We start from the raw sequence: 26,572 nt of genomic DNA on the forward strand, positions 1-26,572 counted from the left end.
TTTCCATATGCCCACCATTGTGTATGTGCACGCGCACACACACACACACACACACACACACACACACACACACACACACAATGTAGTAAAACTTTTCCTAACAATGTCTGAGTGATAAAACACTTGCTAGAACGTAAATTGTTTTAGTTTGATCTCTAGCACTAGGGAAAAATAGATTCAAGAAAGTTATGATGGGGGCTGGAGAGATGGCTCAGCGGTTAAGAGCACTGATGCTCTTCCAGAGGTCCTGAGTTCAATTCCCAGTAACCACATGGTGGCTCACAACCATCTGTAATGGGATTCGATGCTCTCTTCTGGTGTGTCTAAAGACAGCGACAGTGTACTCACATAAATGAATGAATGAATGAATGTTACGATAGGCTGAGGTGTGGCTCAGTGGGTAGAGCATCTGCCCTGGGCTCCACCCCCAGCGTGACGTAAGCCCTGCATGTCTGCGCATGCGTGCAATCCCAGAGATCGCTGGAAGGTCTACATTATGAGTTAAGGCTAGCCTGGGGTATGTAAGACCCTGTCTGCAAAAGAAGAAGAGAATGAGGAAGAGAAGAAAAGAGGGGGGTGGCGAAGAGGAACAAAGGAAGATGTATGAACACGTCCCCTTGAACAGCATGATGCAAACTACGTTTGCATCTTCAATGTCCGGTCTAAAAATACAGAAATTTAAAAGTGTAAAATCCCACCCACTGGAATTATATCTTCCTTTTGGTTACATCACAAGCACACTCCCTGGCCTCGTGGATTGGACTCGTTCTGAGTTCCATATGTTGTGATCCTAACCCCCAGCTCAGAATTCAAGCTATCGGGGGTCACTGGTGTTCAATCCAGGATGGCAGAGGCTCTCAGAAAAAGAAAGGATTTGGAGGCAGATACATCTTCCTTCATAGCTATTGGCTTGGCAGACTGCCACCTCCAGGCCCGGGGGATGAGTCAAGGGTCATTTTCCTCACAGCCTCAGAAGGTACAAACTGGCCAGCACCTTGGCCTTGGTTTCTAGCTTCCAAAGCTACGAAGGAATAAACGCTTACTGTCCACGGGCTCCTTGTATGTGAACGTCTTAGGGCAGCCAAAGAAGCCAAAATCCGGAAATGCTAAGCTCTGCCTCTTGCTCCTACATGTGTGCTGCTGGCGATCCCACAATGGCGATCTCACGCAGGACCTCGCACAAGCTCTACGGTTTAGCTGTATCACCAGCTCTTGAGTCCGAGATCCTCCTGACTGGGTTGCTGCTTAGTTTTGATCACCTTCATCCAACCTAGAGTCATCTGGGAAATCCGCCTCAGTCGGCTTGGCCTGTGGGCGTGCCTGTAGGCGTGTCTTCTTGATTGATTGGTATGGGAAGGTCACTGTGGGCGGTGCTATCGCCAGGTATAAGAAAGCAAACTGAGCAAGTCATGGAGCTGGCTAAGAAGCAGCACCACCTTTTGCTGCCCTGACTTGGACAGGCGTGTGGAAGTGGAAATTAACACTTTCCTCCCCTCACTGTTTTTAGTCATGCTCTTCGTCCCAGCAAGAGAGAGCGGACTAAGACCCTTGACCCCCGTACTGGGCACCACCTTACCCCGTGTGTGTTTACCTTGTATCGCCTACTCTGAAGGACGGAAGTCTCCCGTTTCCCTCTAAATGGATGGGAGCCCGTCTCTGTGATTTCTGACTTCTTTCCTTGTTCCCGGAATTCTCCTCAAGCCACAAACCACCACGCAGTTCATTGTTTACCTTGCTTTTTCTTGTATCTTTAATTTTCAAAGAAGCACTGTCGATAAATCAGAGGGCCTGGCCTGAGCGTCTCTACCTGGGAGAGCCTGGGAGCTCACTGTCAGCCGGTTTAGAGTGGCATTTACAGCGTTTTTATTACTGCAAATGTTTTTTATGAGTGAACGATAAAAACAGGAAAATCAACGATAAAATCATAATGCTGGGATATTTGGGGCCCTTAGTTGTGGCCCCAGGGACCTACATATTCCATGTTCCCATTGGTGCCCTCCAGAGGCAGGGTGGTGGAGATCCCTGAGGGGGTTGGGGAGGGGGACACTAGCCTCCTCTCTGGGCTGTCACCATCATCGTATGAATAATAATATCATAAATGAGATACATAGCAACACACAGCCCATCTCCAATCAGAAACAGCAGGACTGGAGGGGGGCTGCTACCCAGGCCCCAGGTGCTGACTGACATGACATCTGGGTCTTCCCGCCTTCTGGTACCTATCAGTTCCGACACAGAACACAGCTTGTTCCTGAGGCTGTAAGAGTAAGTCCCCTGAACGAAGCCTCCTCCCATAGGCACAGTCTCTGTGACTTCACCAGAAAGCCCAGGCACACCCTGCTTCTGCTGCTATGGAGGTGAGGGGAAGCTGTTTAGAACTCCAGGTCCATTCCAGGGCTCTTCCCTATCCAGTTAGGGCCAGAGCCCCGAAGACAGGACCCACGGAAGGGGTGAGCTGGGCTGTGAGGAGGGGACGGTGGGGATCGCTCCCTTGCCCTCTCATGAGTGTCTCTTCCCAACTCCCAGCTCACCCCACAGCTTCCTGCTGTGTCGGCTGCCACACCTGTGTGTGCTACCCTGTGGGTGAGGAGAGCTAATGAGAGGCACACCAGCCAGCAGAGCCCTGCCTGGGTCCTGTCTTCGGGGTCCTGGCTCTGACAGTGATTTTCTGCTCAGAACCCATAAGTCATCCCTATCCCCAGCTGGGGGAAAACTGCTGGCAGGAACCCAAGGATTGACAGCTGAGCAGGGCAGGCAACATTCAGCAGCCTGGGTGGCCAGCCCCACGAAGGGGCCAGGCCGGCGAGAATGGCAGTCCACGGTCAACACTGCGGGTGGGGCGTCTCCAACCTCTCTGCATGTGCAGGGAGCGTCGAGGCCTAGCTCTGTGGCACACAGGTCAAGTATACCAGAGGCACACGCGCGCTGAGTGCCACACGCACCACAACTACAGAGCTGTTATCAGTCCTGCGCCCTCTCCAGCTGCACGAATAATGACACGTCATTACCGTGCTCAGGTTTCCAAGCCCCATCTCCAAACGCCTGCTCCTGGACACTGTCAGCACGAAGACTGGGGGTTGGGACGCTCCAGGAGCCCAGGGTTCATCTGTCAGGCTGCACTGAGTGATCAGAGCTGGTGTTTCCGGGAGTCTCCCAGCACACTGTGGACTCGGTAGGGTGCTGGGGGAGCTAGACAGCCATGTCTCATGCACAGACCTCCTTACCAAAGCTCTGGCTTTGGGTCCCAGCCCCTATTGCTCCGATCGTGGCAAACCCTGCCTGTCCCATAACCAGGACTTTGGCTGGGAATCTATCCGCTATTGTCCCTTGGTGTGTCCCCAACCCAGGGACCAGACAGAGGCCAGTCTGTGATGTCATAGCCTCCTCTACACAAACAAGGAACAGAGACAGAAAACAGCCTCAGGTCTCGGGTGACCTGGAGACCCTCTGGGAGAACCAAGACCCCACCAATAACGGAATCGTTCCCTTGGACGCCAAGGTCGAGTCACCCTGGGTCCCCACCCTGGTGAGTTTCTACTACTGCAGGGGGGAGTGGCCGACAGGAACTGGGGGGTCAAGTGCATGCACTCTTCTTCCCACATGCCTTTCCTGTCATTGCAGAGCAGGCCCACTGCAGCCTAAGGCCTAAGGTTCTGCCACACAGTCCCTCCTCACCCAGTCCACCAGCCTAAAACAGCCTACAGGATCCACCAGCATCCTGTGCCCTGGCCTCTTACACATTTGCCATAGGGAAGTCTGCCAGGTGGCAGCAGGGCAGGAACATGGCCGCAGGCCAGCAGGAGTCAGGGTAGGTTATCACGCAGCCTCACACTGTACTTCCAGGATCCTCCATGTATCATGTGTCCTTGCTTCCACAAGTACAGAGGTGCTGGAAGATCCCAGAGGGTGTCCCCAACAGGAGCACCAAGTCCCCAAGGGAGATGCGAAGTTAGGGCTGGAGTTTGATGTTGCAAGAGGGCAGTGCCAGGGTCTCCACAGAGCCCTAATGGCCGAAGGGCATAAAAACAGAGAGGAGAATGGGAAGAGAGAGCAAGAGGGGAGGGGGGCAGACAGGAAGAACAGGATCCCGGTAAGAAACAGGTGCAAGGAGGGAGGAGCAGATGAGAAGCAGGTGGGGAGCAGGTGGGGAGCAGGTGGGGAGCAGGCGGGGAGCAGGTGGGGAGCAGGTGGGGAGCAGGTGGGGAGCAGGTGGGGAGCAGGCGGGGAGCAGGTGGGGAGCAGATGAGACTCAGGCTTCAACCGGGGGCCAGTGGTCACTGAACGCTGAGAGCAAGCCTAACTCCTGAGACCTAAATTTAGAAATTTAAGGTTGTAAAGTCTGTTATCTAATGTACTATTTTCAAAAAAATAAAAAAACTTCTGAGCACTGTTGGGGTTTTATACAACTATAAATAGTTCTTTCTGGATGTTCTGATTTAAAGAGAAAAAAAACTGAAACTGTTCTAAAAAAAAAAAGAAAGAAAGAAAGAAAAGAAAAACATAGCTTAGGCCTGGGAAATGGATCAATGGGTTAAGGCATTTGTTGCCCAAGCCTGACACCATGAGCTCAGATCCCCAGAACTCATTTAAGAGAAAAAAAAACAGAATCTCCCAGAATTCTCAAACCAGACAGCCTTGGGTGTGCAATGCAGCAGAAAAAGGAGATGTTCTGCTTCAGAGGTGGAAGGCAAGACCAACAGTGGAGGTGTCCTCTGACCGCCACTCATGTACCACACACATGTGCCCTCATACAGGAATGTGACACACATGTATCACGCATACATACACATTTTATGCATTCTGCCACGCAGAAGCCTGAACACGGAGGCTTACAGTGGCTTATTCATTCCAGAATTATGGACAGCTGAGTGGACAGATTCAGATCGCTCCAGACAAGGCAACGCCACTCAGCAAAGGAACTCAAAATGCATGAAAGGAGCCTTCTGGGTGTATCTCTGTGGAAAAAGCCAGTCCAAAGAGGCTACACAGTTCCAGCACCAGGCTCAGCACCTCTCATTCCAAAATCAAAGACCCAAAGTTCTCTCCATGTGATAGGACAAGACATGTGGAGATTCCCATAGCCAAGCACTTGTAGTGAGTGACAAGCAAAAGACAAGAGCATTTGAGGCACTGTAAAGCCATCCCGTGTGTTTGAAGCGTGCATACAGCACGTTACACACACAATACTATATTACATAAGGTGGAGCAGAACACATGAAGATACCCAACACCGATGCCTAGCAAGACTGCATGTGTGAGAATACATACACACAAACACACACACACAAACACACACACAACACACACACAACACACACACAACACACACACACAACACACACACAACACACACACACAACACACACACAACACACACATACAACACACACACACAACACACACACAAACACACACACACACACACAACACAAACACACACACACAGGCTAGAGAGATGGTCAGCGGTTAAGAGCAGCAATTGCTCTTCCAGAGGTCCTGAGTTCAATTCCCAGCAACCACATGGTGGCTCACAACCATCTGTAATGGAATCCGATGCCCTCTTCTGGTGTGTCTGAAGACAGCTACAGTGTACTTACATCAAATAATAAATAAATCTTAAAAAGAAAGGAAAGAAGGGAGGAAGAGAGAGAGAGAGAGAGAGAGAGAGAGAGAGAGCGCAGGATAGGCCATGGGGAGCATACCAGTGAGCAGCATTCCTCCATGGCTTCTGCTTAGCCCCTTCTCCAACTTCCTTCGGTGACTTTCTGATATGGAAGCACAAGCCAATCAAACCTCCCCTCCCGCACTTGCTTTTAATCCTGGTCTTTATCGAAACAACAGAAATCAAACTAAGATACTAGTCTTGTTTGTTTCTTAACAAACAGAGTAGAGACTCCATCCAAGGCAACACTGCCCCACCACCACCCCCGGTGTAGATTAAGTCCCCAGGAAGTTAGTTGCTAGAGGTGGGACAAAGCCATCGTTGCCTCAGAGAGGGCATCACTGAGTCTACTGACTGCTCGGAGACCCTGCTGATGTCTCTGCATTAAACACACATGACCCTGGAGCACAGTAATACGGAGACGTTTGTGCCTATGACCTTAAGGACCCCGGTGTCCTCGGAGGGCAGAAGGAACAGTGACCATCAGACGTCAGAAAGGCTGCCAGGCAGGTCCCTCTTCCACATCTGAGCTCTTTCCACAGTCCAGCAGCTTCAACCAATTACACACGGGGCAGTGAGGGAAGACACAGACACAGCAGACTTTCAACACCGTCACCGTGAGGCTCCCTGAAAGACTGTGAGGGATTAGCACACACTGACTTCCCAACCTATCACAGATTCTGGGGCAGCAGCATCAAAGAGGACGCAATTCTGAGAAACTGGTCGTCAGCCAGGGGGGCGCAGAAGTGGCTGGAGAAACTCAAGGCAAAAAGCTTGTGTGTATATATATATATATATATATATATATATATATATATATACACATACACACACACACACACATACATATATATATCGCTGTGTGTGTGTGGTGTGTGTACACATGCATGCATGTATGTGGGTGGGCAAGCACACATCACTATACAAGTGTAGAGCTCAGAGAACAACCTCAGGTGTCTTCTCCTTCCTTGCTTGAGACAGGGTCTCTTGTCACAGTCCCCCTTCTCTCTGTAGACCCTGAGATTACAGAGGGCGGCTGTCACACTCAGCTTTCCTGGGGACTCTGGAATCCAAACACTTGCATCACAAGCACTTCAACATTGAGCTATCTCCCCAGCCCCTGATACTGACTGATTGGTTAGTTGTTGGGTTGATTTAGACAGGTCCTATTAGGCATGTCCTAGATAGCCTGGAACTTTTTATATAGACCAGGTCGGCCTCAATCTCACAGATTCAAGGGAGATCCTTGACAACCGGGAGAGCCTTGTCTCCTTATTACATCCCTGTGATATATGTCCTTTAAAATGCTTACACCCATGTCAGTCAGCACCACGGATCTTAGACCACACTCAGTGTGCCACACGGCTCCCTCTGAGCTGAACCACCCCCACCGGTGTTCTAACACCTCCTTCTGCTGATGAAGGGGGCAGCAGTCAGCCTGACAGTTGGCACAAAGAACCAGAGATGGAGGGAAGCCAGAGACAGACTCCAGCCAGCTCAGGCACACAAGTAACCAGCCACCCAGGGCTGATGGCTTTAAAGGGCACGGTATAAAAGAACAAGACTGTTTTCCACGCGTGACTGGGTATGCCCTCAGCTGCACCTTAGGCTGCTCCAGGCCACCAGTGCCAGCTAGGTGGAGCTATTTGTAAAATGAAACTACTGTGCAATCAGAAAGAAAAGAACAGCATGACCTCCTCCTCGCCTCAGAGACAGCTCACAAAACCCTCCCTAAGAACCCCACAGAGAAACGTGGGCTCCCTGCTCTGACAGCTCACAGGGGATGTCAGTGGGGATAAAGAAGCTGCTGAGGGCCTCTTCAGAGATAGAAGGTGACTGGGGTGGGGGTGGGGCACCCGCTAGGGACAGATGCAAACTGTAAGGGCATGAAGGTGGCTTGGTAGATAGGCTTGCTGAAGGTTAGAACTCAGATCCTGGCACTCAGGTTAAAGCAGGTGACCACCGTGGTGGCCTGCAGGTCATCCAATCACACTGGAAGCTGGGATAGGATTCTGATCTAAACAGCAGGTCGTCTAGCTACAGTAGTCTAATCTGTGAGCTCTGGGTTCAAACGGAGAGACCCTCCCTTAAAAGTGGAGTGCAATCGAGGAAGAGACTGGATGTTTGTCTCTGGTCTTGACATGCCAAACACCCGTACATATACACGCACACGTGTGCACATGCACACACATGTACACACATGCACACACATATACACGCATGCACGCACACACACACACATCACACACACACGCAAATGTTGGGAGGAGATGGGGAGATGGCTCTGTGGTTAATGCTCACTTTACAAATATGAAAATGAGAACCTGGATCCCCAGAACCCACATAAGTGCCAGGTGGATATGGTGGTCCAATCCCAGCCAGGGAAGGTATAGACAAGGAATTCCCAAAGCAAGCTATCCAGGGAGATTGGCCCTATCGGTGAGCTCTGGGTTCGATTGAGAGTCCCTGCCTCAGTGAAAAAGATGAAAGAGCAAGCAAGTCCAATTCCAAATACACTAATGTGTGTATATGTTCACATGTGTGTATATGTTCACATGTGTGTATATATTCACATGTGTGTATGTTCACATGTGTGTGTATGTGTATGTGTGTGAGAGAATGTGGGGGGACTCCACGTGCACATATGCAATGTGAGCGCACATTCCCCCCACATGTGCCTACACCCATATGTGTGCTACATACATTTATGAAAATGGAAAAAAAATCTAAAACAAAACATGGCTGGAGAAATGGTACGGCGGGAAGAGCTCTTGTAGAGGACCCCAGTTCAGTTCCTAGCACCTACATGATGGCTCACAGCCGTCCGTAAACTCCATTTCCAGGGATCTAACACAATCTCCAGGCCTCTGCAGGGTCTAAACGAGAGTGCTGCATATATGTATGTGTGTGGACAGGACACGCATACACAAAAAATTAAAATAGACATCATTTTTTTAATGGGGTAGGAGAGAAGTCCCAAGAGGAGAGAGACGGGAGACAGGAGGGGACCCGTAACAGGTCTGGGAGAAAAACAGGCGACTTCTTACACAGGCCCTGATGAGCCAGGCTCTATGTCAAGTGGAGCCTGCTGTTACGGACTGCCCCACAGGAGCCACTGAAACTTCCTCTTGGAGGCTTTGAGTCTGCCGGCCAGAGCAGCTGGAGTTTGCCTTAGCCCTTGTGGTGACTCGGCTGGCATTTCCTTTAGCTGACATTTGCAAGGAGTGAAGTTAAGACTCATATTGCCCAGAATGTATGGCCAGAGGTTGGGTGACTTACGCCCAAGATCTGCCCAAGATGTGGGGAGGGTGAAGGCCATCAGAAAACCAGTAAAAACACGACAGCCTGCCTCTGTGTCTGAGCCTCGACCTATGGCTGCTGCAGCAGGAGCCAGCCATGTTTGGAATTTACCCAGTCCAGCTGTGAGTCCTGTGCTCTCGGAGTCAGAGGTCCAAACGGGACCCCTGGACTGCACGGGCAAACAGGCAGTGCTTGGTCTTTCTGGAGATCCCGGAGAACCTTCCAGAAACCTTGCATCCTTGGCTAATGATGACCAATGGATTGCCACACTGCACAGATCTGACACTGACCTTCCATCCCGTAAGGATCACACTCGGGTGACCCAGGCTCTCCTGTCCAGGTCAGCTACCGTGTGAACTTGACTCCACATGCAACCTGAATCCTGCTGGAAACAGCATAACATCGCACGGTCCCCATGTCAGGACAGGATATGTTTGAGTCCTTTCGTCTGCCAGACTCTAGGACAAGAACCCCACAGAATTCTAACTGGCAGCTCTAGGGAGGTGGGGATCTTCAACAGCCACTGGCTCCCAGGCATCCAACTGTCCTGGACACAGCACGGAGGACTGAAGCCTAGAGCCAGGATCCAATGTCCCTTGAGAGTAGGGGAACTGAGTAAGTCGGAACTTCCTCCATCCAAAACCCTGGTTTCCTGTCTGGGTATAATGGGGCTTCATCGTTTCTCTGGGGAGACAAGAGCAAAGGGGCAGAAGTCTCTTCTGGAAACTGCCTAGGGCCGGTCTGTGCCCACCAAGAGAGGAGGGCAACCACAGCTCCCCACCCCGTACACAGAGTGCTGTCTCAGGCCAACCTGGGTCTGGTGCTGGCTCACATCAGTCTGCAACACATACTCAGGCACCACACAATTGCCCATGCATGACCTCTGCCCACTGCCTTGAAGTAGGGACAGTTAAGAGAAGAGGCCAAGGGCTGGAGAGATGGCTCAGCGGTTAAGAAAATACTGGCCTCTTGCTCTCTTCCTGAGATCCTGAGTTCAGATCCCAGCAACCACATGGTGGCTCACAACCATCTGTCATGAGATCCGATGCCCTTGTCTGGTGTGTCTGAAGACAGCTACAGCGTGCTCATACGTAAAGTAAATTAATGTTTGAGAGGGGGGGGAGGCCAAGGATGTCTAGGGTACTGTGCGAATAGATGTAGCCTAAACCCGGTTACTCCCCTGGCACTATCAGACTGCTCAAGAGCAGAACACCTTGAGCTCAGGTCACTTGCCTTGCAGCCAACAAAAACCGGTTCATCGACTTTCCCCTCAAGGCTCCAAAGCCTGGGATAAAAGATGACTTATTAAACACAAGTCAGGCGCTCGCAAACAGGGATCGGTTCCTCCCTCTGCATCTGTCACTGCTCACCTCAGCCCCCCTTACCTTCCTGTTGGCTTTCCCAAGTCCCTCCTGTCCTCACCAACCCTGGGAGAGCCAGCTTTGCAGATCAAAGAGTGAGATCAACCAACCTGTCCCTCTGGGAAGGCCTTTGGTCCCATTACTCAACAACAGAGCCCTTGGAGGACCCGCATGACTTGTCTTCTAGTGCATGTAACTCTGGGTAGGTGCATCAAAGCAGAAGAGAAGTTCACTCCCAGCCCACGGGCCCCCTGAAGGATCCCACAGGGCTCCCTGATCTGAGAACAAGATGGCTGACTTGTGTCTGGGTGGAAGAGCTGAGGTTGAGGGGGTTAACCTTGCTGTGGGAACCCAGACCATCTGCCACAAGGGAAATGTCCTTAGCGTGCCAGTCATCACAGCAGGGCTGGGAGGCCTCGGAGGCCCTGGAGCTGCCATCTACCTCTTCCAACTGGTCAGCCATCACTCCGACACAGCCTCTCCCTGCAAAACCCCAAAGCCAGGGCCTCCCTCCAGAAGCCGCCTGCTTTCATGTCCCTGGACCGCAAATATAAACATCCTATTTCTCCCACAGAACAAGGGAAATTGGGCCAGGAAGAGCAGGGAAATTTGGTAATAAGCCATGTGTTGAGACAGGAGAAATGCAAAGGCAGCCAGGGAGACCACGAGCTAGGCAGGGACTCCATGAGTGGCCCAAACCAAGTTACCCAGGGGTACAGAGACCAGGCTAGCTCCTTCTGACTTTACTTGTAGATGGTGCTCTCCTTGTGCAAAGGAACCACAAAACAAGATTCAGATCAGGGAGAAAACCATATTGATGACACTCCAAAGAGCAGCCAGATTGATCCAGTGTAGAGAAAGTTACTTAGTGACAACACGTGAGTTCAGTATCTTGTCCATCCGTATCCTGTCTGCCCCAGGCACCTGAGGACCCCGAGTTCTATCCCCAACACCCATATAAAAGCTGGCATATGCCTGTGATCCAGTGCTAAGGAGGTGGAGACAGGCAAATCCCCAGGGTTTCTGAAAAACACAGGACGAATGGCTCCCGAGGAAGAACATCTGGCCCCCACATTCCTGCATGTACACGAGAACACACACAGGCACACATGTGAACATATATACACATTTGTGTACATGCACACACCCACCCCATGCATGCCCCTCCCCCACATACCCCCCACATTCTCTTCCTCTCTCACACACATACACATACACACACATGTAAACATATACACACATTAGTGCATACACACATACATGCCCCTCCCCCACATATTCTCTCTCTCTCACACACACACACACACAACCACACACACACACACACATACACACATGAACATATACACATTTGAATTCACACACGTACCCACCCCCCCACCTGCGCTCTCTCTCTCTCCCCCCTCACACTCACACACACACACACACACACACACACACACATACACACAGGCACACATGTGATCATATACACACATTTGAGCATACCCCTACATACATATCCACCCCCTACATAACTCCCACACACATTCTCTCCCTTACACACACGCACATGGGTGCACTCTATGTGTGTGTGTATGTGTATGTGTGTATACATTCACACACAGAGAGACAGAAATTAAATGTAAGCTAAGAAAATGTTTTAGGTAGTAATAGCTCGAAGGCTGCAGCCACGGGAGTGTGATAACTTTGCGCAGTTCCTGGACTGTCAGAAAACCTGTTATGCTTGCTTTCTATCCCTCCTCTAAGTACACTCTCCTTAGCAATTCGGAAACATCTATCAACATTTTCGGGTGTCCTTAGTGTTATTGGGGAGGGGGTCGTTTGGTTTGGTTTTTATCTAAAGCCTTCCTCCCTGCCCTGTGGCTCTCACCGCCCGGTGGATCTCCAATGGCGTGGCCTTTTCCTGCCTCTCCTCTGTTCTCCTCTGGGTAGCAGTAGAGATTTTACAGCTTGAATGCCCTGGGGTTTTCCTCTAAAACTCTGATCAAAATGTTCTTGTGTAGCCAAAACATAATTTCGAAAGATTAACCATTAGGTCCGTGGGCGGTGATCTGAAGTGAAAGGAAGATGTTTAGCGTCCCTCCTTGATAGCTCTGGATGCGTCCACTAAGGTTGGCACTCGCAGGCTTGGGCTTCTTCCCTACCCGAGATGTCTCAGCCCCACCAACATCCCACAACTGCAATCAAATGGTGCAGAACATGACAGACCTCAATAAGACCAGCTTCTCCTGCTGCAAACCCTCACTGTTAGCAGCTCCCTTTCACTGTACCTGTCTCCATCTACATAGCTGATTTTACAAGAGCAGAATCCAGCCAAACCCGCCCCCCACAAAAAACCAACCAACCAAACAAACAAAAAAAAAACCAGAAACAAAAGACCAAAACCCTCAGTCATAGAAAGCCAAAACCTGGGTTGGGGATTTAGCTCAGTGGTAGAGCGCTTGCCTAGGAAGCGCAAGGCCCTGGGTTCAGTCCCCAGCTCAGGGGTGGGGGGGGGGGGGGAGCCAAAACCGTAGAGGAGACTTGTGTTGCCAGGTAATCTGACCAACCCTGCTTCCCAGAACAGCCTGAGGGAGTCCAGTCCCCACCAAGTTACAAAGATTGGAGGGTAGCAGAGTTGTGGTATTGGCCTGTAATCTCAGCTACCCAGAGGGCTGAGGCAGGAAGATCGAAACTTTCAGGCTTGCCATAGCTTCACAGTGAGCCTAAGGATAGACTTCACAAACCCACAGGCTCAGAGGCAGAGCGCCCACCTAGCAAGTGTGAGGCCATGCCCGCATTCAGTCTATCACAGAAAAAAAACAAAAAAAACAAAAAAACAAAAACAAAAACAAAACTGGTCCAGAAGACTGATTCAGACCAATAAACCATCCACACAAAGAATCAAAAATGAAAACATCTGTGTGGTTGGCAGAGCCCTGACCCACTCACAGAGGCTCTGGTGGGCAGCGGTCTCACAAGGAACGTGTAATAAAGAAACCGAGTGCTCAGCCCTAAATCTTTACAAGCCCCTACTCTACACCAAGCTCAGGGAGCACCGCAGAGGAGACGGCAGAAACACACCAATGACATCAGCCCGGGGATGGGAAGGATCGCCATGAACCGATGACATCCGGACAGGACACGGGTGACCTACCTACAAACTCAGAGCCACAGCCGTGTCCAGCCGCGTAAGACCTGCACAAGAGCAAACCAGTCAGCATTCCAGCGTGGGAGAGCCCAGGCCACACCCCTTACTGATTCCAGGCCACACCCCTTACTGAGGCCTCTGGCAGTTGTCAGCAGCTGGAGGAGAACACTTGCAGGTTTCCCATGATGCAGTGGGTGGTCCCACACATGCACGTGTGTGGGCAGCACTAGAGTCAGGGATCATCAAAAAAGAGAACAAAGCGGGGCTGGGGATTTAGCTCAGTGGTAGAGCGCTTACCTAGGAAGGCCCTACCAAGGCCCTGGGTTCGGTCCCCAGCTCCGAAAAAAAGAACCAAAAAAAAAAAAAAAAAAAAAAAAAAAAAAGAGAGAGAACAAAGAAACTAGAAGGAGAGGTGGGGTACAGGGTGTGTCAGAGGGAAGAGGGGGGGTGGTTATGCCTGCATGGAATTCTCAAATAATAAAAACATTGTAAGAAGGAAAGCAGGGTTTGTTTTTGTTTGTTTGTTTGTTTGTTTGTTTGTTTTAAAGCAGGGTTTTTAACTTGCGCGGTTAAACATGAGAAGTCCGAGTGACAGATTCGATCATTGTGAGGGTGACAGTTTAAAAGTCAACAAGCAAGAATGGAAGCACACACCTGTGATCCCCGAACTTAAGATGCAGAGGCAGGGGGATTACCATGAGTTCTAGACCAACCTAGGCTGCAGAAGAGAGAGGTGGGGGAGAGAGCAAGAGAGCGAGAGAAAAAGCGCGCAAGCGCGCGCGCGCGCGCGCGCGCGCGAGAGAGAGAGAGAGAGAGAGAGAGAGAGAGAGAGAGAGACAGACAGACAGACAGACAGACAGACAGACTGACTGACTGACTAAGTCTCAACAAAAAGTTATTTGCTGTATGCCAGGCACTTGGGTGGTGAGATTTTGAAGAAGAATCAAGGAAGCAAACAAGAGCCAGTGTATACTGTCTATTTTTGGAGACCATACAGGCTTTTGTTTGGTTGGTTTTGGTTTTTGGGGAGTTTTGCTTTTTTTTTTTTCTTCAGATTTTTGGGTTTTTTGGTTTGGCTTGATTTGAGAAAAAAAAAAATCTGTGTAACCCAGGATGGCCTGAAGCCTACTATAGAGCCCAGGCAGGCCTTAAACTCACAGAAATCCGCCTGCCTCACCTTCTTGAGCACTAGAATTGCAGTCCTGAGCCACCATACCCAGGGTAGATGATTTTGTCACTGCAGCCTGTCACTCAAAATTGGGGTATAGAGAGGCCAGGGCAGTAGTGGAGGAGTTCTGTCAGCCCAAAGGCCATCCTCTCAAAGGGGAAGGCTCAAAAGAAAAGAGTGCTCCTCAGGGAGCACGGTGCTCCCAGCTCCCCTCCTTTAACAAATCCCCGTGAAGAGCAGGCCAGCAAGGTCTGTGCTGGGTCACATGTCATCATGTGATATCATCTTGGGGCAAATGTCATCGAAATAGTTCTGTGGATAAAGTGACTGCCATTGAGCCTGAGGGCCTGGGTTTGATTCCGCTCAAGACTCAGGTGGTAGAAAGACAGAACTGACCCCCACAAGTTGTCCTCTGAGCCCCACATAGGCACCACCGCGAGGCACACGTGGACACACATACACTCACACAATAAATAGCTATAATAAAAACTGTGGTTTTGGAAACTTATAAACCACAGCCTTGGGATTGGAGAGATGGCTCAGTGGTTAAGAGAACTGACTACTCTCCCAAAGGTCCTGAGTTCAAATCGCAACCACAGCCCTTTCGCTGGCTTGTTTGTGCACAACGAAAACCCACAGGAGATGACCAGGGGCTGTTAACCGACACCATGATTGCCAGGAGAGTCAACAGTTCTCAAGAAAGAATTTCCCAGCAACACTCTAAACACTCCACCCACCAGGAAAAACAAACAAAACAAACAAAACCGTAAGTACTGCTCAGCCAAGAGATCCCTCCCCAACAACCAGCTGAGAACCAACTCCACTGTGCCCAAAGTTCTTGCACCATTAAGTACAATATTCGCCATCAAGGTTAATATCAACCTTTCTACCGAGAGCTAAGGCTTGCATAGAGTATCTTTTAAATTCTTTAATCAGTTATTAAGATTTAGAATGGAGCCCCTAGAGTCCGGGTGTTTGCATCCATGCTCTGACCAAATGCGGGACATTTCCCCTCTCTTTCCTGATAGAGGAAGTTGACAGGGGCCATGGAACAAACTTTACCGGAGGCAAGAGCCACTTTTCTATATTCCCCTATTTCTGAACGGAACCTGGGACTAGATTGTGGCCAACACGCGACACCGACTTTGGAGGAAGAGGCTTTTCGCACCGCGCGTTCTGGCAGGGTTCCATGGGTTATTTTTAGCAATCTTAAATTGCCCTTTTTTCTTTTTTATGCTATTCCATTTTTTCCCGTTCTTTTGAAGGAGGAGAGAGAGAGAGGAGAGAGAGAGAGAGAGGAGAGAGAGAGAGAGAGAGAGAGAGAGAGAGAGAGAGAGAGAGAGAGAGAGAGAGAGAGACGAGCCAGCGCACGCTAAAAAGAAGCGAGGACCCTGACATGGGGATCTTAAATATCTCTGACCATTCCCCTTTGTACCCAACGCTAAGACCACGCACGCCCCAGGAGGGCATAACACACCTTGGGGGCTCTGTCAGCTAGTGCGGAAACCCCACAAGTTCTTCGCATGCTCAGACCAGCCAGCAAGACAAAGACCGCAAGTGCCCCGGCCCACAGCTCCAGACAGGCAGGGACCGTGTCTCCTCGAGTGAGCCCACTCCCAGAGCAGAGAGTCTCACTCGAGGATGGAGTCCCCAGGGCGTCCCCAGCGAGATCCGGGTCCCTCCGCATCGCCCCCGCCCTGCGCCCAGTGCCGGTTCCCCGAGCTCCTCCCGGGCCCCCGCACAGCAGGCCCGCGTCCCGTGCGTGCAGATACCAGCGTGCCCAGGAACCGCCACGTTGTCCCGAGTGGACCCCAAAATCCCCGGCTCGCGGACCTAAACTAACCCTGATACCCACCCGGGTCCCGCCGCGAGGGCTGGACACGCGCCGGCTCCAGGAGCCACAGCCGCTGCCGCCGCCACTGCCACCGCCGCCGCTAGCGAGGCGCGGCGGGGAGGGGATGTGGAGAGGCCGGCCCCGCTCCGCCCCCACTCCGCCCCCGCTCCGCCTCGCTCCGCCCCAGGGCCCCCGCGCAGCCCGGAACGCCGCGCCCAGCCTCTAACATCGGGGTCCCGCGCATTTGTCGATCCCTGCTCGGGCTCTCTGCAAGTCCTACCGCGCGCCGGGTACCCGAGACCCTGCTCTGGATGGGAGCCCTACGCCCTCAGTCCTGGAGGCAGGGCCTCCCTGTGCCCACAAATGCGCTCACCCCCTGCGTTCCTATTTTTCAAATTTGGGGGTACGAAGGAATGATGCCCACCAAAAGGTACTGGGACCCTCTCCTCTGACAACGACCCCCTAGAAAGACCCCATGGTGAGGGTCCTTGTGGAACCCAAAGCTGAATATGGGAGAACCAGAGCTAGGCGCCTTTCCCGGACCCAGCATCCCCACCCAGCCTGCCGCTTTCCGAGTCCCTGAACATCTTTAGGTCGAAGGAGGTGTACATTAGCACTATTGTCCCTCTACCGGACCCAAGTCTGGGCGGGAAAGGCTGGGACACATGGCGACAGACAGACAAAACACACATTTGTGCTTTAATGTGTTTGCTCAGTGTTTCCGTGAGAACTGGCGGACGCAGCCAGGCCCCGCCTCCTGCGGTCTCTGAGCGCGCGGTCCGGACTTCGCCGGATGTTGATGGCGTCTCCTAGCAACGAGAGATGGCGGAGCCGGAGGACCAGGCTGACGGGTAAGCCCCGCTGGAGGGATAATAAACCCACCAGATGTTATCCGCAGCTTTCTGTACGCAGGTACCCCCACCCGGTGCGCCTTCTCCTTCACTTCTGTGCCCGTTCCCACTCTCTTCCCCACTTTTTGGGCCTTTCCTACCCTACCCAGTCCACCGTCCCCTATATCCCTTATCTCTTCCACCTCCTATCCTTTGTCCTTTCCTACCCCACCCCGCATACCCCCTCCCCCGCCTCACACTCTACTCCTAGCTCCTGCTTCTCCCGGACTACAGAATTGCATGCCCTGCGGTAACCATGGCAACCACTAGGCTTGGCAAACCGGACTGCAAAGCAGGACGTAGAAAGGACGCTGTCCAGTATTGCAAGAGTAGGAAGAAGGGGGGAAGCACTGGTTCCATTGCTAGACCCGTGCCTCCCCCTAAAAGAATGAACTCCCCTGTCATGGATTTGAGGGGTAGACAGATAGATCCCCAGCACTGAGTGAACTCCAAAACACTGCTGCTGGCTCTGTTTTAGTTTTTGTGCAAAACAAAAGCAAGTTTAAACAACTCGATTCTCTCAGACACTTCTGGGTTGTTTCATATATTTAAAGGTTAAGTCTCTCTGGACGCCCATGGCAACACATCCAGATTATATTACAGGAGAAGGCTAACTGTGAAGCAACAGTTGTAGAATGAGCTCCAACTTGGGGAAGACTTGAAATGCAAAGATCTGAACAAAGGCAGGTGCACACTAATGCCTGTCCCAGTGGTGCTGTGGGGAGCAGAGGGGGAAATGGCCTGTGCTTTCATTGTCTGTGAAGCAGACATCTGCAGTAGTTTGATTTTTTAAAAAGCTAGCTTAGTTTATGTCTTAAATACTACGTGTGGCATATTTGTAGGAGTGTGGGGTGTGTGTGTGTGTGTGTGTGTGTGTGTGTGTGTGCGTGTCCCTGTGTATGTGTGTATGCTCTCGCGTGTGTGTGCACGTGTGTGACATGTGTGAGTGTGCATCTGTGTGTGTGTGCATGTGCATGCAAGTGCACATGCAGAAGCCAGAGGAGGACGTCAAGTGTCCTGCTTTATCGATGTGCACTGGCTCAGATCCTCACAATGCCAGAGTTACAGGCATGAGCAACTGTGCCTGACTTTTACGTAAGTGCTGGGGGGTCCAGACTCCAACTCCTAATTAAGTTTTTGAAAAGCCAAAAATATTTTACATGCAAACCTTCGCCATGCTGAGAAGCAGAGGCCGAGTCAGGCATGCTGTCCTCTCTCTGAGACCTTCTCGGCTTTGCCCCAGAAACAGAATAGCTAAGGTGATTTTTCTGGGGTGTTCTCACGTGCCGCTCCTTTCGTGCTATAATTGCGCTTTACGGTCGTCTCCATGCCAAATTTGTGGCCCATGACAAGCATCACATAGTGATGGAAGAGTCGTGGCTGGCAGCAGGATGGAGGAGAGGCGGAAGCCTTACCGTTGAGCAGCTGGTATGCAGTTTGCACGATAGGCTGTGAGCCAGGGTTCCCTGTCTCTAAAAGCAGGTCAAACCTGGAAGGCGAACAGACATCTGCGGAAGAGGAGACAGAGCAGCAGTACACTGAAGGCCATGAGGTAACTTCCCTCCAGACTGCTTTGCTAGGAAACAAATAGACAGGACGGCCAGGAACCGTGGTGCCATGCTCATATGCTCCGTGACAGTCTCAGTTCAGGCACGGAGAGACCTGGTTCCTTCCCAGTGTTCTACTGCCATTGACAAAATAGTTTGACCAAAAGCACCTTAGAGGAGGAAAGGATTTATGTGGCCTACACTTCCAGGTCATGGTTCATTACTGAGGGACATCAAGGCAGGAGCCTGAAGGCTTGCCAGTCCACACATAGTGCCTCTAACCAGAGAACTCACTCACGGCCAAGGAGGTTCAGCAGGAACCATGGGGAGCACTGCACACCTGTTCATTTCTAGCTTCTGCTCAGCCAGCTTTCTCACACAACACATGGCCACTCATATAGGGAATGGTGTCGCCCGCAGTGTGCCTGGCCAGTTAGTAATTAAGACAACCCCTCACAGACTGGCCAGTCTCCTCTGGTTAATCCCTCACTTGAGACTCCCCTTCTCCGATGATAGACTGTGTCAAGCTGCATACCTCATTCCGAAGTGTTAGCTTTCGGTAATAGCACACCCGACCCTTAGACTGCCTTGCATTTTCCAGAGGTCATGCTTGTAACACATGACTTTAGAAACCAGGCGGCAGTTACATTATACACAAAACATGACCTCTTGGGGGTGGGGGAGATGTAGGCAGATGGTCTTCCTGTCACCTTAACATCTCTCAAGATTGTATTTTCTTCCCTGGGATTTCTCGTTGCACCGTAACAGGTATCACCACAGTTGGAAAACAGTGGCCAAAAAACTGCTGAGGGTAGAGAGCCCACCCAAGATCCTGAAAGGGGCATTACAACTGATAGCGAAGGCAGATTAGAAGGGGAAATGGTGGATGCTGAGAGAGTCAGCACTGAAGGAGAAGCCATCTCTGAAGGAGAAGTGGGGTCCATTGGAGAGGCTTTCCCAGAAACAGAAGTGGAATTCATTGGAGAGGCTCCCCCAGACACAGTAGTGGAATTCATTGGAGAGGCTCCCCCAGGAACAGAAGTGGAATTCATTGGAGAGACCACACCAGAAACACAGGCGGAACCCACTGGAGAGGCTACCCCAGGAGTGGCTGTGAAAACCATCAGAAAAGCGGAACAAGAAGTTGAAGTCATTAGAGAAGTCATCTCAGAAACTGATGTGGACTCCATTGTAAAAGCTATCCAAGGAGTGGACTTAGAATCCATTGGAGCCACCATACCACAAAAAAAAGTTAAATACACTGCAAAGGCCAGACCCCAAGATGAAGCGGAACCCACTGGAGAACCTGCCCCAGAAGGAGATTTTGACGTTTCTGAACAAGAGAAAGCAGGCCATCCCTCTGAGTTGGACGAGCTCTCTGATATAATCAGCTCTCCTGCATTCTCCTACTCTGATGTCAGCCCCTGGGACATGGGGGAAGAGGAGGCAAAAGCCTTAACAACACAGGACATATCCCAGGAAAGCGTCTACGAGCCCATAGAGCTCATACAGCCCACAGAGCCCACAGAGCCTCCAGAGGACAGTGTGGTGAGTGCCTTTCAGTGTTTGCCTGCCTATGTGGTTTGTCACCCAGTGAGAGGAGTTTGCAGATATGTGTTCAGTATCTGTGATAAACACCGCCATCTCCAAAAACTTGGAGAGGAGAGGGTTTATTTGGCTTGCACAACCTGACCCTTGTCTGCTGTGAAGGGAAGGGGAGGTGGGGAACCTGGAGGCAGGAATGGGAAGCAGAGGCTATGGAGGAGCCCTGCTTCTAGCCTGCTCTTGGCTTACATTGCTTTCTTGGAGAACCTAAGGCTACCTGCCCAGGGCTAGGGCAGTAAATTATCTGCTAAGCCCTCCCACATCGATCATGAACTCCCATGTACTTGGCCGCAGGCCAACCTGATGGGTGCATTCTCCCAAGCTGGCCAATGTTAGGAATCTCTTAGCCAATGTAGGTCACCGCTGAGAGCTTAAACCTCAGATCCAGGCTGCCACATGCAAGGCTGGGGACATTCTATAGCCACCATCCATACATGTGAGCACTCCCAGGTCTCCAGTCTTCCAGAGCAGCGTGGCCCAGAAAGTTTCGGGGGGTGGGGTGGGGGCTTGTGCGCCCATAAGTTCACTTTATGTAAGGAAGGGAGAGGAACTGAAGTTCTTATTTCTCAAAATTCAAATTAGCTGGCCATGGTAGCATCCAGCTGTGATCCCTGCACTCACCCAGAAGGAAGGCTGGGGCAGGGGTATCTCGCATTCTAAGTCAGCCTTTGCGTTCAAAGTGTCATTTCGTGTTAGTGGCTGACATTTTGATCTTTGTTGGTTGGTTTATCTGTTTGGGGGCTTGAAACTAGAGGCCTTAAACCTGCTAACCCAGCACCAAAACTTAAAACAGGTCAGAAATTTTCAGGGGGCAAAAAGAAACCTGAAGCACAGTAGAAAGCACATTTTATTTTCTTAGGTGCCAGAGGTAAATCCCAAATCTGCTTGGTCACCTACAAATGCTTTTTGTTTCATACAAATCACTGAGTGACCTTTTCCTGGGGAGATGCCAACAAATGTCTCCTGGCCCCAGACAGTGAGCCAACAGCAGGCTGAAGTAATGATTCCGGGGTTGGGGATTTAGCTTAGTGGTAGAGCGCTTGCCTAGCAAGCGCAAGGCCCTGGGTTCGGTCCCCAGCTCTGAAAAAAAGAAAAAAGAAAAAAGAAAAGAAAAAGTAATGATTCCACGGAAGCCCAGTTCGGAGAACCAGTGAGCTTACTGGGGTCACTCACAGGAGCATGGGTGATTCAAAAGCAGCCGTGTCCCCATAACGTCCAGTTCAGCATTCCCAGGGCTCCCTACAGGACCTGTAGGCAGATCACCCTTCCCAGAGTCAGCTCTCCAAGCTATTATTCCTACTACTGCTACTCCTTCTTCTCTCCCTCCTCCTCCTCTTCCTCCTCTTCCTTCTCCTCTTCCTCCTCCTCCTGCTGCTGCCACTTCTCCTCCTCCTGCTGCTACTTATCCTCTTCCTCCTCCTCTTCCTCTTTCTCTTCATGCTTTTCTTCCTTCTCTTCTGCTTCATGCTCCTCTTCTTGCTCCTCCTCATGCTCCTATTCCTCTTCCTTTCTCCTCTTCTCCCTCCTCCTCTTCCTCTTCCTTCTCCTCCTCATGCTCCTCCTCCTCTTTCTCCTCTTCTTCCTCCTCATGCTCCTCCTCCTCTTTCTCCTCTTCTTCCTCCTCCTGCCGCTCCTTCTCTTCCTCTTCCTCTATCTCTACCATGTATACACCTTTGGGGCAGGTTCTTGTAAGCCAGCCTACCTTTAGGTGATGCTCACACTTAGGTGAACTTTTTAGCTTCTTGTATCTGTTTCCCCTTCCCTACATCATGGGCCATGGAGCTCACGGGCACATATGATATTCATACTTTGTTCTTTATAAACAGGGTGGTGAAACCTAGTCTCGCCAGCTCCTGGTCCAGCATTTACCTCAACTGCTGCTGAGTACTGACGGCCCAGCTCAGTAACTACAGGAACTACCCCTTCAAATGCTTAAAATAAAGTTGGGGGAGGGAGAGGGTAAAAGCACAGTCTCATAACTTCATCACTAAGGAGGCTGAGATATAAGAGTTGTTAAGTACCCAGGCCACCCTGGGCTATGTAAAAGACGTTGTCTCCAGTGAGAAAAACAGCCAGATATCGAGATCAAGGGAAGGTGTTTAGATGGGAGAAGAGAAAGTGCCTACCCCACCATGAGGCCCTTGCTGGAAGTGCACAGAATGAAGGCTAGCCCCTATGAGGAACGTGTTCAGGCCACTCTTTCCAGCCTCTGGCATCTGGACAGCAGAGCAGAGGGTCTTCCAGGTCCATTCAGAACCTTAGTAAGGAAGGGACACAATTAAACCTGTTCCAAACTACAGCAGTCCTCATTAATTTGTTCCTGATATTCTTTCTGTAGGTGAGACCCATAGAGCCCTCCCGTCAAAGATCCTTTCCTATGGGGGCACGGCACCGCTTCAGACTGAGCATTATGGGAAGTTTGACTCCCTCGGACATTGACGATCTTCCCCTGGAAACAGAGGAAGCTCTTCAGCAAGAGTCAGGTAATGATGCTTCTGACAGTGTTGTCATGACAGCCACTAAGCCAGCTCACCTTCCTTTCTGTGTAGGTGAGGCTGCTCCGGCCATAGCTGTCTCCTCCTCACTCCCCTGATGCCGAGAGGCTAATGATAAACATATGTTCAGCAGGTGCAGGCAGCTGGATCTCAGTTGACCCTCACCCAGACTTCATTTACAATGTATCTCAGTTAGCCCTCACCCAGACTCCATTTACAATGGATCTCAGTTAGCCCTCACCCAGACTCCTTTACAATGTATCTCAGTTGACCCTCACCCAGACTTCATTTACAATGTATCTCAGTTAGCCCTCACCCAGACCCAGAGAAGTCACAACTGTTCCCCATTGCCCATTGATACATCTAGTAACTTAATTCAGACCCAAAGAGGTCCCCCACATCCACAACCCTGACTGACTCCACCCATTTCCACCCGATCCCTGGTCTCTGGAAGTGGAGCCTCTGCCGAGTGTGGAAGGGCACACACATGTCCTCGTCTGACCATGTGTGTGGGGAACAGATGGGGAGAATGCATGCTGTCCAGGATGGAAATGCGTGCACCCTTCAGCTTCACAGAGCCACACATTATTTATAGCTGATATGGAAACAGATGTCCATCTAGCCCAGTGAGAAATGAGACCGTGGTTCTGGATGCAGCTCACTGCTGGGACTTGCTTTGCACACACACAAGGCCCCGGTCCACAGAAATGGATGCGGCACTTCCCACCAGAGTCCCAGCAATGTGAAGCCTGAATCAGGAGGACCCTTGAGCCACTAAGCTCCAGACAAACCTAGGCCCTCAGAGCAAGGTGGGTCAGGGGTACAGAGGAAGCAAGACGGTGTGAACGCTTCAGGTCCAAAGCACCGTCACCATCATCCTGCCTGTGGGATGGCTACTTGAAGGGGACAGCCCCTAGGGGACTGTCCCCCCCCCCCAGGTCTGTCTCACACACACCAGGGCTGCAGTTCCTGATGCTGCAGCTGAGCTCACGGGATGGCAAATGCCCACCAGGCATGTTGGTTGGTTTTCTAAGTGAGGCAGCTGTCTGCCGAGTAACCCTGAAGAACCCTCTTCTTCCTCCAGGGTTCGGTTCTCCCAAGATTCGGTTCCCTGGACCAACTCCTGCTCCACGTCTCACACACCCCATAACTTTGCCTTCCCATTTTATTCCTGACGCTCATCTGTATGGCCTGTCTGGTTTGAAACAGAGTGGTGGGGGCTGGAGAGATGGCCCAGCAGCTAAGAGCATGGCTGCTCTTCCAGAAGACCTGGGTTCAACTCCCAATCACTCAACCACCTGTGTGATTCAAACTCCAGGGGTATCCAACTCCTCTGGCCTCTGCGGGCACCTGCACTCATGTTCATGGACCCACACGAATAACCAAAAAGTAATCGATAAATAAAAGTCAAAACAGTCTCCCAGAGCCCAGGACAACCTCGAACCCCTTATGTGTCTTAAAGACTGGTCTTGAATTCCTAAGCTCTGGGATTCTGGGTCTGCAGGACCATGCCAGCCCTTGATGTCGTGTTTTGTTTGTCTTATCTGTTCAATGCTGATCTGTTGGGCGCCTGTGTTCTGATTACTGCTCTAAGCAGCAGAGTACAATGGATAACAGCCAATCTGCCCAGCAGCCACTGTGGTAGCACGCATACCTTTAGCCCCAGCGGTGCTTGGGACACAGGGGATCTCTGTGAGTTCAAAGCTAGCCTGGTCTGCATAGTGAGTTCTGGGCCAACCAGGGCTACATGGAGAGACTCCCGGTCAAAACAGACAAGTAATGACATACAGCAGAAGACAAGGGTCTCCGTGACCTAACTGTGTGCTGCCTGTACATGTGCTAGGTCTCATGATTGCAGTTCTCAAGGGGGCCAGAAGAGGGCATCAGATCCCTCTGAGTTGGAGTTAGAGAACGGTGTAAACTGCCTGACATGGGTAAACCTGTGAGCCATCATCCCAGCTCCCGAACTTCATTTTTTAAAATCCAAAAGCCCCACAGTAAGGAGGCCCCTTTCCTCCCATCCTTCACCTGAGTCTCCATCCACTGCTAGGATGTGGCTCGTTCTGTGGGATGTCTTGGGTCAGTGCTGGCTGATACCATGGGCAAGCCTGAGAACCTGCCACTGGAAGGCTCTCCTTCCTCGTTTCCAATATGCCCTGTGAAAGCCGGACTAGCCTTGATGCCCACACCCCTCAGAACATGACAACCAAGCCCTGGTGACTTTTGCTGTCTCTCTCTGACCGCAGTGCAGCCACCTCCCAGAGCCCATGAAGAAACCCGAATACAGTTCCTAGACCAGGTCCAGACCCTCAGCCTTGAGGACGAGACCCAGATCGAAAGACCAATGTCTGAAGGGAGTGACGAAGCAGAGGAGGAAGGCGCCCAACTGATGGTGCTAGACCCAGACCACGTAAGAAAACGCCCTGGGGTTTTGCTCTCACCCCATGCAAGGGGGAAACGATGTGGGCTCTTTCTGCCTCTGACCAACCTCCCAATGCTAGCTGCCTCTTGGCTCTCATCCGCTACACCTCCTGCTTTGTTTCCTAAACTGCCGTCGTTTATTTTCTGTCCCAGCGATAAAGCACCATGACCTGGGGGAGGAACGTTTATTTCTGTTGACAGTCACAGTTCAGGGTAGGAACCAGGAGGCAAGAGCTGATGCCATGGAGGAAGGAGCACTGCTTACTAGCTTGCTTCCCTGCGACTTGCTCAGTGTGCTTTGTGATAAACACGCCAGGACCACCCGCCTAGGATTGGCACCGCCCCACCCACAACAATCGTCAATTAAGAAAATGTCCCACAGTCTTACTTATAGGGGGCATTTTCCCCCAGTCTAATGGGGGCATTTTCTCAGTTAAGGTTCCCTCTCCAGATGACTCCAGTTGTGTCAAACTGACTAAACAAGCTCCAAACGCCCTTTGCAATGCTGTTTCTCTTTGTTTTGCTTTGTTTTGTTTGTTTTGTTTGGGGGCTGGTTGTCCTCTGTGAGGGATCTGGGCCAAATCTCTGACCTCTTTTTCCTGACAACTAAAAATGTGCCCAAACTGTGCAGGATGCTGGAGGGAGGCAGGGATAGCGTCGCTCTCTCCTGACTGTCATCCACACCGAGGGTCCTCGGTCCAGACCCACAGCACAGGAGAAAAGCAGACTTGACTTGACATTAGCGACACATTTGGAGAGCTGTACTGCTCCAGGGAGCTCAGAAGAAGCCCAGGGCATACTGGGAAAATCCCCTGGGCCCTCACTTATCATCCCCCTTACTGTCCCTGGTGAATCTAGGCTGACCCCCCCCCCCAGCGGCCACATCCCTCAAGGCAAATCTCTGCAGTGTTTGGTGTGGGCCCAGGAATTGTGGCTTCCACTTGGTTGGGTGTGGGTCCCCCAACAGTTGGAGCAGGGGTTTACCCCTGGCTGTTGCCTGCCTGTGTATCTAGTTCCCCTAACTGGGTTGTCTTGTCTGGCCTCAGTGGGAGGGGATGTACCTAGTCTTGCAGTGACTTGAAGTGCCAGGGAGGATTGCTACCCAGGGGGGGACCTCTCCTTTCTCAGAGGTGAGGGGAATGGGAGAGGGGAACTA

General features: G+C 51.3%; 2 protein-coding genes across 7 annotated transcripts in view; one reads left to right on the plus strand and one right to left on the minus strand.

Moving 5' to 3' along the window:
* Nucleotides 1-16,586, minus strand: part of Tbc1d16 (TBC1 domain family, member 16) — an 85,584-nt gene extending 68,998 nt beyond the window's left edge. For 2 of the 3 annotated variants that reach the window (XM_087572565.1, XM_087572563.1), the window contains exon 1: nt 16,480-16,563. The gene's annotated coding sequence lies outside the window, so the exon portion shown is untranslated. 3 annotated transcript variants of the gene reach the window in all.
* Nucleotides 16,587-16,652: 66 nt separating this feature from the next.
* Ccdc40 (coiled-coil domain 40 molecular ruler complex subunit) overlaps nt 16,653-26,572 on the plus strand; it is a 40,251-nt gene continuing 30,331 nt past the window's right edge. The window contains exons 1-6 of one of the 4 annotated variants that reach the window (XM_087571024.1): nt 16,699-16,888; nt 17,175-17,309; nt 18,831-18,900; nt 19,664-20,443; nt 22,839-22,983; nt 25,242-25,405. In XM_087571024.1, the coding sequence (XP_087427150.1) occupies nt 17,281-17,309; nt 18,831-18,900; nt 19,664-20,443; nt 22,839-22,983; nt 25,242-25,405 (1,188 nt within the window). In that variant the 5' untranslated portion in view covers nt 16,699-16,888; nt 17,175-17,280. 4 annotated transcript variants of the gene reach the window in all.

This window comes from Rattus norvegicus, chromosome 10 (assembly GCF_021556685.1).
Source record: "Rattus norvegicus strain SHRSP/BbbUtx chromosome 10, alternate assembly SHRSP_T2T, whole genome shotgun sequence".
NCBI classification, from domain to species: domain Eukaryota; kingdom Metazoa; phylum Chordata; class Mammalia; order Rodentia; family Muridae; genus Rattus; species Rattus norvegicus.